The 14,349-nt window shown below is 42.5% G+C and overlaps 1 protein-coding gene and 1 long non-coding RNA gene across 12 annotated transcripts; one reads left to right on the top strand and one right to left on the bottom strand.

The window, feature by feature from the left end:
* The first annotated feature begins 39 nt into the window (after positions 1 to 39).
* LOC142093179 (uncharacterized) lies at positions 40 to 12,584 on the top strand. Of its 10 annotated transcripts, none has more exons than XR_012677323.1 (7): positions 40 to 458; positions 597 to 716; positions 1,684 to 1,862; positions 1,977 to 2,200; positions 3,137 to 9,002; positions 9,810 to 10,145; positions 10,572 to 12,584. It is a non-coding gene; the product is annotated as an uncharacterized LOC142093179 (long non-coding RNA). The 10 variants fall into 10 exon arrangements; XR_012677317.1 differs by having other exon boundaries at positions 9,685 to 10,145; XR_012677315.1 differs by having other exon boundaries at positions 9,505 to 10,145.
* On the bottom strand, positions 2,135 to 14,185 carry CAPZA1 (capping actin protein of muscle Z-line subunit alpha 1). Of its 2 annotated transcripts, none has more exons than XM_075174103.1 (10): positions 14,100 to 14,185; positions 9,242 to 9,305; positions 8,931 to 8,982; positions 8,019 to 8,082; positions 6,565 to 6,771; positions 6,070 to 6,149; positions 5,545 to 5,623; positions 4,971 to 5,042; positions 4,271 to 4,333; positions 2,135 to 3,735 (listed from the first exon to the last, which is right to left on the bottom strand). In XM_075174103.1, the coding sequence occupies exons 1-10, from the start codon at positions 14,136 to 14,138 to the stop codon at positions 3,712 to 3,714; spliced, it is 744 nt and encodes a 247-aa protein (XP_075030204.1). In that variant the 5' UTR covers positions 14,139 to 14,185; the 3' UTR covers positions 2,135 to 3,711. The 2 variants fall into 2 exon arrangements, with proteins under 2 accessions (XP_075030204.1, XP_075030203.1); XM_075174102.1 differs by having other exon boundaries at positions 2,135 to 3,693.
* Between the last annotated feature and the right edge of the window lie 164 nt (positions 14,186 to 14,349).

The following is a 14,349-nucleotide window of genomic DNA, read 5'->3' as shown; positions in this document are numbered from 1 at the left end:
CGTGCGCCCTGCGGGCCCGCCCGCCCGTGACTGGGGGGGGCCGGGAGGGTCGGGGGGCGGCTCCTGCCCGGTGCCTCTGGCCTCGCAGCATCGCCCCGTGCCCATTAGGGGAGAGCCTCGCCCGGGGTCCCGCACCCCACAGAGGGTCCCGGCTGCGGGATCCACACGGTCGCGGGAATTGCCCCGGCTGCCTGCGGAGGGGCGGGGGCTGGCCCAGCCCGGGACGCGGGACCCCGAGGGGTGCACACCGCCCGCGCAGGGCCACCCCAGAAGTGACGGGCACGTGCCCGAACCAGGCGGTGTTTGCAGGGCTGGGGGGAGCCGAGCTGTTGAGTGTCAAAGGTCTGGGCTGGTTGTCACCCCCCGGCCTGCAGCCCCGGCGGCAGTTGCCCCCGGGGAGGGAGAGCAGAGGCTGCCCGCTCACAGCCGCGCTGCTGCGGGGCAGGAGAGGTGCCCAGGTGCGTTGCATCGCTGCATCCAATGGCGAGGGGCAAGAGCTCCCCGAGCTCACACGGCTGCTCTATAACTAGGGCAGCAGCAGCAGTGAGAGCTGGTTTCTATGTTTGCCTCTGGTTTCCTGCGCTTTCACCCTCCAGCCTGCCCAGTGAGGATGGTGATCCCTGACCTGCTTCTGTAAAATGGCTCAAGACCCTGGGACTGCTCACGGTGCTGCCCGGCTGCTGCTTTTGCCTTGTCTGTGGCCCAGGGGCGCTGGGGTAAGTCTGCTGTTTTCCCCACCTTAGCTCGGGTGGCTTTTCCTCTGGCCCAAGCTCTGCTAATGACCTGCCCCTCTCTGGAGGTGGCTGGTAGCCTGTGATGGTGTAGGGCCCCTTGCAGGTTGTGGGAGGGCTCTGAGGCTTGAAAAAAAGGGGGTGTTGCCTTTGGAGAAGTTGCTTGTAAGTCTTTCTGTCGTGTATTGCAGGCAGAATCCTGGAGCTTTAAGCTTTGATTTTGCAAACAGATAGGAAAGCTCTTTCCATGGGGGCAGCTGGGTAGCTCAGCTGCTGCCTGGGCTGGCAGGACCCATCCTGCAGCGCTGGGCTGGGCTGGCTATGCCTTCCCTGGCTCAGTCAAGCTTCAGTGCCTGCTTACTGTGATTCATCTGGGGTCAGGCTTTGACTTTTGTACACTTTAACAGAGGCAGCCCAGGATATACATTGCTCTGGAACTGGCCTCAGTCTCGGCTGAAGCCTCTGGTCTCCAGCAGAGGATTTAAGGATTAAAGGGCATGTGTCACCACTGGGCTGGCACTTGCTGGCACATGACTTGGTGAGTCATGCCAAGTGTTGCTTTTCCAAGGAAGAAATAGGAGCTGGGAAGGGGCTAGGCCCAGGATAGCTGAGCCTGCTGTAGGGAAGGCTGGTGGGGGAGAAGGGCCAGGAGGCAGGCAGGGAATGAGTCGGCCTAAAGGATGATTAGCTAAAGATTTGGAGAAGGACAAAGAGATAGAAATGGTCTTAAGGCTAGAACAAGTGGCGGTGAACTACTTGCAGTGTAAGTAATCCAGGGCAGGAGAAGACTAGCCTTGAGGCAGATAAAGGCTCTGTTGTATGCACAGCCTTATCTTGGGCCCTGCTTCAGCTTCACATTCTTGGAATTGCTGCAGTGCTTGTCTGGATGGGACCACAGCCACAGACCACAGCACCTTGGGTGCTTGTCCACGTAACCTTTCATCTCCTCTAGGCACTGCGGCCAGGGAGGAAACCCTTTCTACAAACACCGCTGGCAGAAGCACTGTCCTTGAGGAGCTCTTTGCACAGCGGCGTGCAAATCCTCCAGAAGACAGTCCTGCTTTGTCCAGTGCACCCGGCGTGGGACGCGTCCAGCCGTTAGTGTTCCGCAAGCTGAGCAGAAGAGGTGAGGTAGGTGTTACAGTAAGACACAGATGATGAGTGGAATAACCTTGTCTGCTATGTTTTCCCTGGGGTGAAGTGCTTCATTAGAGCTGTGTGACTGTTTTTCTCTTTATTTGAAAGTTCTTAGACCTCCAGTTCCCTGGTCTGCATACCAGGATGGGAGCATCACCTGTGGGTTTGCAAGCAATACCACCCCTGCTTTCAGGCTGCTACCTGTAGGACCTGCCTTCATTAGGAGCTAACAGAAGTGAGACCATGAAAGAACAGACACAAATGGCTTTAAAACAAAGACCCGTGTAATTCTACTAGACTGTTTGATACAGAGGATGCCTGCAGGATGAATGGTCAGTCTCAACAACAAATACAAATATATTTTATTTAGACAAAACTTCTCACAAAGGATAGACACACTTGTTTTGTGGTAATACTGTGCAAAACCTTAAGTCTAATGCACAGGCAGTCCCATCCCTATCTTCCCAACCCCTTTCTTTGTGTATTTAAAAATAGGAAGACACTAGCCAGTTTAAAAACCAGAACCTACAAGAAGGCCCAGTGATAACCAAGTGCAAACAAATCAAAGTGAGTTTACCAAAGGGGTTTCATTTTGCAGCGAATCCATGTTCCGAGTTCTAAGAAAGCCATATGCATGCCCCTTCAACCTCCCCTTAAGAGAAACCGGTAGGACTGCTATTTTTGATTTTACAGAAAAACAAAGTAACATAGAGCAAGCATTTAGAGAGCAATGAAGAGATTAATTCCAAAATCCCCTTCAAGTATGACAAGAAACTGGCCACAATTGAGACAAAACGGAAAGGTTTTTTTCTCTCACTTTGGTGCAAGTTTATTTATTTTGTACACTATCCATCCATACACCTGTGATACAAATTCTATGAACCTGCCACAAAGCATTAAAGCACAACATACCTATTATTCTGTAGACATTTGCATTTTTAGTCACTATCCAGCCTACATGGATCAGCAGTGATTCAACACAGGAACTAGTAGTTCTGTAAAAATGCAGATGTCTGATAACCGTACATACATGAGGGAGGGGAGAGCAAAAATGTTCACTTTTAGGGAACATGGCTCCAATCTTCAGATTTAAAAAAAAAAAATCTATTACATCCCTGGAAGAGCTGGCTGCGTAGGGATTTCTGTAAAGGATCTTGTAAACCCATTTTATATAGTAAAATCTAGGCCTGCAGGCTTTTTGCTTTGTGGAGGTCAGTAATAAGGATACATGAGGACTCACTGTCTTTTGCATTTATTATATCTTGCAGCATAGCGCCTTGAGCTGTTGGCAGATTTGACAAACTTACTGGAGTACCTGGAGTGCTGTATACGGGTGAAGGGAATGCTCTGCACCCTCAGCTGTATTTATAATAGGGCTTTTCCAGCTAGGAAGTTTTCCAACCAGTATAATCAGTGACTGAAAACAGCTATACTTCTGAACCATGAATGTGGCTTAATTAAAATGACCTATCAGTAAATGCAGTCACAACAGGAAGTTTATGCGGCAGGAAACACAAAACACAAAGACAACGCTATTTGTTCCACAGTTCTCTCTGAGGCTAGAAAACCTGTTAACTTTGAAAGCCCTAGAAAAATGCTGCACTGGTTTAGAAACCATCTACTTGGCATAGGACCACATTTGTTTTTTGCACACAAACATTTCATGAATCTCCTTATTTCCACATTAAGCATTCTGCATTTCTTTGCCAATCTTGTAGCTGAGGATTTTGTTCCAGTCGATCTTGGTGCGGGTGACAGGTAGCTGCCGGCGTAAGGCTTTGAAAGTGGTGTCTGACATAGTCTGGTAGTTTTCGCTGATTGCTGTCTGCAATGGCAAGTAGATTCAGTTACAGCAGAAATAAGGTACCTTGAAAAAGCATGACTCAGTATTAAAGACACAAACCCCTTTCTACAAGGCGAAGGCATACTATTAACTAAATTAATAACGCAGTCACCGGTGTGTGTGCAAGTAAAAAGGTTTCTATTGAACTCCCCTGTGAACGTAGTAGCAGCTGCTTAGGTGTTTCACTGACTTATCTGTGTTGAATCTCCTTGCACACAGGCTGGGACAACGCAAAAAGCTGCCACACGCATTTCCTCTTCAGTATTTTTAACTGTCACGGAGGAAAACATTTAGACTCGCCCACTCCCTTTCCATGCTTGTTCCAGGCATCATTTGTAACCCTTTAAAATAACTATACAGTAAACTTGATTATTAATTACACATAGCTTTACAACTATATTCTTTAAACAGATACTACTGCCCTTTTCTAAGTAATTCTTACAGTCAATAACAGACTCAGCCAGCAACAGAATAAGAGGTCAATTTTCCATGTTTCCATTACTTATAAATGGAGACTGACATGATTCCGTAATATTTATTTAACAACCACTGATCTTACCTGGTACTCGTTTTCTGCATTTTCTATTATCTTAATAAATTCCTTAGCTGTCTGGACATCACTCTACAAAGGAGAAAAATAAATTTTTATATGTTTAAGAGCAACTCACAAAAGTTACACAACAGATTTCTCCTCAAATGATAGGCTGAGTATAGATGAAGTGGATAACACCAGCAGCTTCTGCCTCATGTTTGTAGCTGGGTTCCTTTCACTCATGAAGGATGTCTCAGTGAGGCTCAAGATAGAGGTTATGTATTGGCTAGAGCTTGTGCTCCAAACTGAAACAGGACTGCACCCTAGTGAGCAAAAGGGAAGTAGACCGTCATGGTACAGATTAGAGATTTTGTGACTGTTGCTCCCTCTACTGTACTACAGGACTTCTTATTTTCCCTTAGTACACTGCTCTTACTGTTCGTTTCCCTTGCATATACACAGAAAAGCATATTCTGCCCTCTTTAACTGAAACTCGTAAGATAAGCTTTCCAACAGAGACTGTACTTTCTAATACAGTCTAACTTCAAGCAATTGAGAACCTGGGTTTCCCATGTAACTCTAAACGCTACAACTACACTGACTAGTCACTCTAAAATTACATTACTTTAAAGTCAAGAGAATTCAGTCATAGAAGTGTATGCTGCACGCGATGTTTAAGAAATAAAACAGTTGCTTTATAATAAAAAAAATCTTTTCGCATACTTACTGAAACCTGTACGGAGTCCTGGATATCTTTATGACTAACCAGTTGAACATTGCCATCTTCATAATAGTGAACCTGAACAAAGAGACAAAATGCAGGTTATCACTAACACTCATTTTATAATCCCTAGAGCCCCCAAATGCTACCAGAATGGCGCAACAGCATTGTTGTGCCAGTCTTCTCTGCTTACGTGGAGACTAAAAGCAGGATGGGTTTTCTAAAAGGTTTCATTCTTTGTCAAGACTGTTCAAGATTATGTTAATGCAGTAAACGCCTAGAGTTGAAATAAGAGCAATTATAAAAGAATTCATGGTATAGGTTTTAGCCCTATAAAGTGAAGCAGACTTGGAGGCATATAGGGTAATGCTATATAATAAACCACAGGCCAGATTGTAGATGATGTCCGAAACACTAGCTTTATGAATTAATTTAATTTTAAGAATTGTGTAATTTAATAGCATCTTGACTTGAGAAGGACATCTCAGCTGTATTTCAACATCTCATACTGAGTTGAATGCATTAGTGTAAGAGAAGCACAATGCAGCTTCTCCCGTTATTGCCAGAAAAAGTAACTCACCTGGATCTTGAGCACTGCAGCCACTTGAGCTGTTGGTGGTGTGATGGTAAACTTCCATTCTGATCTCCAACGACCATTCCTAAAAACAATCAAAGCATGAAAACGGTATTTCCAAAAAGCTCTAACAACAAAAACAACCAAATTAACATGAGCAAGTTGTTTCTGCTGTCATCTTATGACCCACATTACAGTGCCTTATATGGCATTCAATTAAATTTCTGAAGCACAGCTGAATACAACGCAGCTTCAGTACAGACTAGCTCCAGTGCACTTGTGCTCTGGAATACGTAAGGGGGTATCTATCTAGCTCTGCTAAGGCCTTTCTCTCTGGATAGGTCATTAAGCCACACTGAAGACTTTAGGGAAGTGCCAAGGGGGCTGCAAGGAAAACGGACTGAATGAGAAGCAGAACTTCTTGGGAAGCCCAAGACTACTTGCCCTTCAGACTGTGTCAGAAGACATAGAGGATGGGTTTGTTTGAGGACTAGTAAAGGAAGAAAATACACTATGTTGAAATAGTCTTACCAGAAGTTTTTGGGCTGGAACTGGTGGCTCTCAATACAGGCAATAATTGTCTGCTGCCCATCTATAGATTTACCATAAACCTGTATTTAGAAAAAGAGTTAAAAAGGCCCAAGAACTGAGGAAAGCCATTCTTAATTTCTGTTCTTGGCAGCATTGTGGAGGCTTGCTATTGTGGTATCTCACTGGGAACATGTACCACTAATTACATTGCCCAACACCTCCATTTGCACATATGTGCACATAATGCCTCCTTTTTATTAATTGCAGGTGTTAAGGTGCTTGGCAGTCATGACTATGAAAAATAAGGCTTATACATCTTTACCACTGTGTGCATACCAAGATATTTGCACTCTCTTTGGAACTTGTTATTCCAAAGTTAGTAAAAACGCTAGTGAGGATGGAAAATTCAAACAGCACTGCTCAGCACAAACTCCACTCAAGATACTGACTGGCATGGAGCAAGGAACTTTCAGTGAAACAAGATGGATACTCAACAGTACAGAAGCCATTGGGGTAATGATCTTTCACATAAGCTCTCAATGCACTGTCACAGGCATCCCTCCATTGTTTTAAAGCTGATTCTGTGTCCTCAGGCTGGGGATCACTTGCTTCTTTCCTTAAATGATCAAACTTAAAAGAAAGTTTGTTTCTTGGGTCTAAAAATCTGCCATTGCCCAGATCACCATGTTCTGTGATTAAGACCTGTAAAAGAAGTTGAAATTAAGATACACTCATGCTGCTGTAAACGTGCTGGTTTGCATTTTTCCCTGACTATTTGAATAGATATCAATGTTTCAATAGATTCTTTCATTGAGCTATAATATCACATAAAGAAACAAGGATTTTCAGTAATAATTTCAACTAAGAGTAGTTGTAGTGAGGCTGTAGGTAAACTCTCTGCTCTTCACAGTAATACTGCACTTAGTCTTCTGTCCCACAAATGGCTGTATTATAATAATGTATATATTTAGCTTAAAGTTGGGCATCCTTAAAATACAAACAGGTGGTTTTGCTTTTAAAGTTATTTTTGCTGTTTTCCTTTACCATTTCTAAAGGAAACAAAGAATTTTACTCTGGAATTTACCATTTATTGTCATGTTCCATGTTGCAATAGCTCTCCTTCTGGTGAAGAAGGGTATATAGATGTGGCTACTTCTAATATACACAAACTAAAGTACACAGCAAAGCAGCACTGTACCTTCCCTCTCCTTTGTATTATTCACTGTAATTCTCTGGCTTTCCAAACATCGACTTTATTATTTTTGTTGCAGGTTGTACTGTAACTTTCTTTTGTCAAAGCTATTCCTATGGACAGCCCTCTTAAAAATATCTGCCTCCCATGAACATATCTGCGACATCAGAAAAGCTAGGTCAGTACTTGATTCAGAGAACAGAACAGATGGTCAGGCCAGCTTTCTATCTTCTGTAGGACTTGCTACTTGTTCTCAAAAAAAAAAAATTGTTTTGCTGGCATAGACTGGATAGTATTAGATTAGTATCATCAAAGATACAATATGTTTTCTAGGGTAGCTGGGAATGGATTAAAAATGCAGAAAATGAAAAAAAAAAAATTAAGAATCTACTATCGATTGTGAGCAGGAACTGTAAGCAGGTAGCAACATAAGGATTTGTAAGTGAGCTTTAAATAAACAGTAATCTTTAATCATTCATACTCCAAGTAGAATTCCAGTGACTTCAGCATGGAGCTTTACTTAAGGAACAATGAATTAGAGTTACTAGGTAGTATCAGACAATACTTTAAGAGAACATTTCACCTATGCTTCTTCTATAAGAACAAAAGTTTGGTAATATAATAATGTGTGGGGGAAAGAGGAGAGGTGATAACTTGTGAGTAGAATGAAACTAGTCAACATTTTGATGAAACAATATTTTTATTGTTTTGCACAGTGTAGTAATACAAACCTCAAGTGTAAAAAGTTTTCTCTTACCTGATCATCATACCCTTCTATCTTCACCGGAGTGAACTGATCCATGTTATACTGTGCAAATGCACTGTTAAGAATTAAAAGAACATGAGCTTTAGCTGTACATGCACTTTTATTTTGACTCAAGAATAAGTACATGGTGTGATTTATATTAAAGAAAACTTCAACTTAATTTGGCAAATAATACACACGAGCACTCTTAAAGGATTTTTCAATACCTTTTATTGATGATAGCTATAAAAACCCGGTCTAAAGACAGATTTATTTAGTGATGACCAGGAAAGTACAGAGTTCAAAAGTAGAACAGCAGGCAGCCTGGGGGAATATGAGCAAGCCAAGGCAAAACAGGAACACCCCAGCTACAATTTAGACAGCAGCAAGGTAAACAAATGAGTAGACTAATATTTACAACAATTTTCTTATGTAAAGACCTGCTGACTGACATGTCACCTAGCTTGAAGTAAAATCTTAGCATCAAAAAGCTTGTATGCATAACCTTTAAGCACCTTTTGATGAGACTGTGAAAGTAAACAAGATATTTTGAAAGCTTTTTTTTTTTTTGAGGGCGGTTCTTTTTCTAAACTTCAGCTAAGGATTACTCAGTATTTCAGGCTTCACTTGCTTTACAAATCATGCTTCAACAAGATCAGACATTCCTGCTGCTGCAGAGTTAAACTTTTTGGCAGAGTGCCTTCCTGTCAGTTTTATACAGCCTCTACAGCACAAATTCCAATTTAGGGCTTTTAAAAAGAATCATCCATGCCTTCCATTATGTATTTTGTTGGGGGGATAGAGAATTACAGAAGATTGCTCTCAATTCAACAAATGGCTGGCTTTGTCACAGAATGATGAGTGTAAGAAAATATATGCCTCTCTGATGATAATTTGACTTGTGTTTGAAATATTAATACTTACTGTGCTGCTCCTTCCCTGAGAAGATTGTCATTGTTAAGCAATAATCGGACATCTGGAGAAGAGAGTGTTCAGGTAGGTTATTGGATTTTTTGATCAAATGTTTCTCTTTATGCATTTCAATTTCAACTGTACAAATGCAAACATTAAAATGATTAAATAATTTCATTAAGCATATGCAGTCACAGAATGACAGCATGCTTTTCCCTCACAACTTCTTAATCTTAAAAGCAGTATGTTGCGACACAGCCTTAGACTTATAATAGATGAAATGTGAAGAAAACACCACCGATCATTTTTCCTTATTTACTTACCATTGAATACTTCATTGAATTCTCCAGGGGGTGCATGAGTGATGAATTTTGCAGCTATACGCACCTACAATGAAGCAGAAAAGTAATTAAACTAAAGACAAAAGATAAATTTACTGAGTTCGTACATACTGCAACCTACACTGAAGCAGTTCACCAACAAAACCAACTCTGACGGTGATAGGAAGTGCCAGATTTAGGGAGAAATCTAGGCGTGCATTGTCAAAATGGAAATAGTCAGTCTTGTAAGACCAGATTTTTCTCAGTGTCACCGAGCAGAAGAATTCCAAATGTACTCAGGAAGAAGTGCAAACTTCACATGGGCACCTGTAAAAATGTGAACTGTTCAACCTGCATAGTACTAACCTATTTAAAGAATATGAATGCTGGCTAGCCACTCTGCTTGGTGACATTCTTAAACAATGTTTTTTCCTGATCCTTGCTAGTAATCAGAAACCTAAATGCCAAGGTATATAAAGAATAAGAAATCAGTGGAGTAAAAGTGACACTGTAACTAGATGGTAAGCTACAGCACAACCACGTAGCTAAGGAGTGTCTGATATATTGCAAGACACTCTGATTCCCTGTGATGCAACTTGTTTGTTGCTGATGACTGGCTGAAGGAGATGCCACTGCTTCACAGCAAACAGCGTGTGAAGGATGAGAGGTTGATCCCTCTAGAAATGGAGCAGTAAATCAATTACATCAACTGCCATGGGACCGCTTCCAGAGTTAATTATGCCTCACGGACTTTGAAAAGCCACTGGTGTGCTCAGAGTGCAGAAGGGGTATGGAGATACAATGTGAAAAGCTGGGAACTGACAGAAACGGAGGAGGTGATGGAAAGCGCCAGAACAAACCCAGAAGTGGACAGAGCCTCCAGAGGAAACCATCCACATTTCAGCAGGTGATTTTTTTTCCCCCCCTTGATCCTCTAATGCTGGTCACTTCTAACCATGAGCTGTAGACACACCACCTGTGCCATTCTGTGGCATGTTACTCCTCTTATCCTGAAGTAGTATTTTATTGGAAACTGTACTGTAATCCAGACCTGAAGTGTCACAGTAGTAGAAGAACTAAGGCATGTGGAACTGTGAATGATACAATAAATAACTGAAAAGGCCAACTGTAAGGAAAATACCTGAATGTCTGCAAACTTTGAAGTGGAAAAGAAAAACCCATTCTCTTCTAAAAAGTAATAAAACTGCACTGTGTTCTGAAATCCAATATACATGTCTTGGATTGTCAGAATTCAGGTGGTCTAGGTATTGATTCTGTTGAAATTAGTAAGAGTTTATGGTTTTCATAATCAAATCTTTTATGGTTTTTACAGGACCAAAGGGAATAGAATCATCTTGGAAGAGTTGAAACAGGAAATGTCACAAAATTAAGCCTCTCCCTTAGAATAATAAAAATGTCACATTTCTTCCAATAAGCATAGCTAACGAAGCTGTGCAATAAGCCTTTCTTGCTCAACTAGACATTTATTGAAGATGACTGCAGAACAGCGCTCATTACAACTCTGATTACTTTTTCTACTTTTCATTGAGCAGTAAAACAAAGGAGTGTGTATATATCCAACTACTTCAGCTGAATTATTGCCAGAGCTGGAAATAACTTGCTTCTCTCAACACTCTTCCTTCTTTTAATCAGAAATTGTTGTTTGTATTGTTTGTAGCATAATGATTTAAAGCAAGCCATAAAAGGAAATAAACACCTTTCCGAACAAAGGGTATACTGCCTTATTCCAACAGTATCAAGTAACAACTCTGCCTTAACTGGATTGAGCTTCAGATAAAAACAGATCATTTTCCAAATTAGCATCTATTTAAAAAAATATATATATACATTCTTTATGCCTTAAATAATTACGCAATGTAAATGAAAAACTAAAAAGTCTGTAACTTGTGTAATTGATACAATACAGAATGTCAAACCATTTTCTCCTAATTTTCTGCTTTTTAGATAAGGTTGGAAAGTATACAACAATCCTAAAAATGCAGCTCTGAAAATTTTCACTATTTAAAGAACTGTAATTAGGACACATTGCTGCCATAATCTTGTTACATTTCACTTTCAGAAACTTGGATGGTGATGAAGATAACCTAGCAGTAATTAAGAGGGACATTTTTTTATTTTATTTTATACCCTCTGTGGACTTTGCTGAGAGCCAGCCCTAAACGGCTGAAAGACTTCTGAAATGACACCATGTGCTTTTCTAAGAAAGTGCAAGCGTAAGCACTAGTACAGGTATATCAGACTGTGCTAAGGCACTTACAAATATGTACTGCTTTACGCCATGATGCCTTTCAGTGGGAGGATTGCACTGGAATACATCCTGCAAATTAACTCCCCAGATGAACAGATTCCCTTTTATAAGGTGCTTCAAAATATGGAAAAATAAGGCCCCTAAAAAGCCATAAAATTTAGTATCTTATAAATTTGTGCAACAATGTTGTGGCTGCAGAATTGTACTGTACATGGAACCCTCATAAAAGGGACCACTGTTTTAATAGGTTGACTTTTAGATCAATGGATTCTCAGAAACAGACCCTCATGAAAAGAACAAATATTACAGGAGAGATTTTTACAGTCTTCCATTGGGAAGGATGAACAAAATTAAATCAACAGAGAAAGGACCCTGCATTTCAATCAAATGTTATCACAAAACCAGCCATAAACAAAGCAAAGACCGCAAGTGAAAAGTATTCACTTTTATAAGGTATCCCTAGCCCTGCCTTTCTTCTTGAGCAATTAAATACAAAGCATTTAAGTCAAACTATTGAGATCAGGAGTGGAGTGCAGAAAACGGGCTGCAGAGTAATTAATTCTAAATATCAAGCATTTGAATCGCTGTTTGTTTTTAGAGTTGACTTGTTTCAAAGTGGTGTCAGCACATTGGCAGGATGTTCATTTGCAGAAGCTCAAAAATACAACTTTCTGCAAACCGACCTACTTCCTGGCCATCGTTGCCATTTCAGGTAGCTCGCAGCACGCTAGCAAAACGAACTTCCCGTTTCTAAAATGGGGAAAGTGTCTGAGAGGGAAGCTGCTCAACCATTAGTTTAAGCTGGCAAAATGGCAGTAGAATGAACTTAAGTAGGCAATGGGGTACATTGCCGTAGATTTTAAACTAAAATGAATCCCTTAGCTTACCTCAAATATGCCTATAGAGAATAAAGAAGTGAGGCTTGGGGGGGATGGAATGAATTAATTTTGTTGCTTTATTGATTTTTTTGTTTCTTTGCTTTATTTTAAAGCACTGGTAAACTCAGACTGAAAAAAGGAAACATATGTAAAAGTTCTACGCCTACCTGAATGGTTATAAAATGGATACTATACTACATCTTTGCTGCATGTTTCTTTTTCAGATCCTCGCTTAACATTATCCTTTTCTACTGTGCTAGGCATGGAGCTACTTTAAATTGAATCGAGGGTGCCTGAGCCAGTACGTGAAGTAGAATGTAGGCTCCAATTTCAAGCAAAATCCCATCTACTCCACCAAACAAAGTACTTGGGCACACATAGTTCTGAAAGGCCTCTTCCTGAAGGACCCGCAAGTGCTTTGAAAGAACTGGAGGCTTCAGGTGAATGCAGTGGGAGGGGGAGAAAAAAACCTAGTGACCCCAGGTTCTTGCAACACTCTCATTCCCAGACTAAATGTTTGTAGGTGCAGCCTACAAACAGGGACTCCAGTTCTCCTTCCAGCTCTGTTAAGGACTTGCTAGATTACCAAAGGCAATCTGCTTCACCTCCTTCGCTCTCAAACCTGTACCACCATAACCCCCAACATAATAGAGCTTTACTTTTGTTTTAATTTTCACACCAAATGTAACAATGCCTTTGATTTTAGGAGTTCAAGTGAAATTCAGCCAAATGACATAGAGTAAAATATTTTATGCAGCACTGCATAGATTTCAGTAATGTGCTAAAGACCACATGAATTCTGTTCTGGAGTACTCATTTCCAACAATGCTCATGTGATCTAAAATATTAACTAAAGGATGAATTGCACCTTTAAAGCTCCATCTGCTTGTTTCACAATGAATGTCACTGTAATGAAGCTGAAATTGGCAGTTTAAGGGAAAAATGAAAGCAGGTCCTTGAAAATCTATAAGCCTTAATGCCCCACTTCAGAACGTTAAAGAACAAAGCAAAAAGCTACGTGTAATATTTTTATGATGTAAGGAGGAGTAGCGGTGGATTTTTTAAGTACCGTTTATAGGTAACTAGTGTCTATAGACTTGCAGAAAAGGCTATGTGTTAATTTGTTACATGAAACGCAGCGCTGCTTGTAAGACTGTCATTCTTGCACATTCCTACGCAAGAGGAACAATCTCTTCATTTCTCTATTCCCTAAAATAAATATTCCTCAGTTTGCTCCTGCTTAGTCCCCTCCACCCACTATAATTTGTAGGACCTACATCAAAGTTTCTGTCAGCAGCTGGGGCAAGCAGAAAACGTGAAAACACGCTCTGAAGGTGTTTTGGAACTGTACAGGTTCCACCTTTTAAAGACGCTGCTAACTTTGTGGATCTGGGAGAAGAAAGCCGAAGAGCAGAAAAGGTCTTTTCACGCACAAAGACGCGCCGAGGCACCTCAGCTGCACCCAGGCAATAAGGAAATCGAAACGCAAAGCGTTGCGCTGATAAGTAACCGCTGATCCCTGGCCGGCCGGCCTCTCACCCGGGCAGCGGCGGCCCGGCCGGTCTCGGGGGCCCGCCCGCCCCCAGGCAGTGGGAGGCCGGGCCGCAGGCCGGCCCCGGGTGAGCCTCCCCGCCACCCCCCACCCGCTGCCCTCCCGCGGGTGCTGCGGGGGCAGCGGTGCCGGCCTGCCGCGGAGGGGCGGCCCCCTCCCTACCTTCTCCTCATCCGACACTCGGTCCTCGAAGTCGGCCATTTTGGCAGCTCTGGCCCCGGCCCGGCCCCGCGCGGAGCATGCCGGGAGCGGCGGACCGGGCGCCGCCGCCGGGCTGGGCCGGAAGCGCGGCCAGCGCCATGTTGGCTGCGGGCAGACGCCGCGCGGCGGCCATCGTAGAAGCGGGCGGGCCCGCCCCAGACGGGGAGGCCACGCCGGCGGGGCCGCAGCGGCCGGGGGCGGCGCGGGGGCC

Source organism: Calonectris borealis, chromosome 26 (assembly GCF_964195595.1).
Source record: "Calonectris borealis chromosome 26, bCalBor7.hap1.2, whole genome shotgun sequence".
Lineage (NCBI taxonomy): Eukaryota > Metazoa > Chordata > Aves > Procellariiformes > Procellariidae > Calonectris > Calonectris borealis.
Note: the sequence above shows the minus strand (reverse complement) of the source record. Positions and strands in the feature narration are given on the sequence as shown.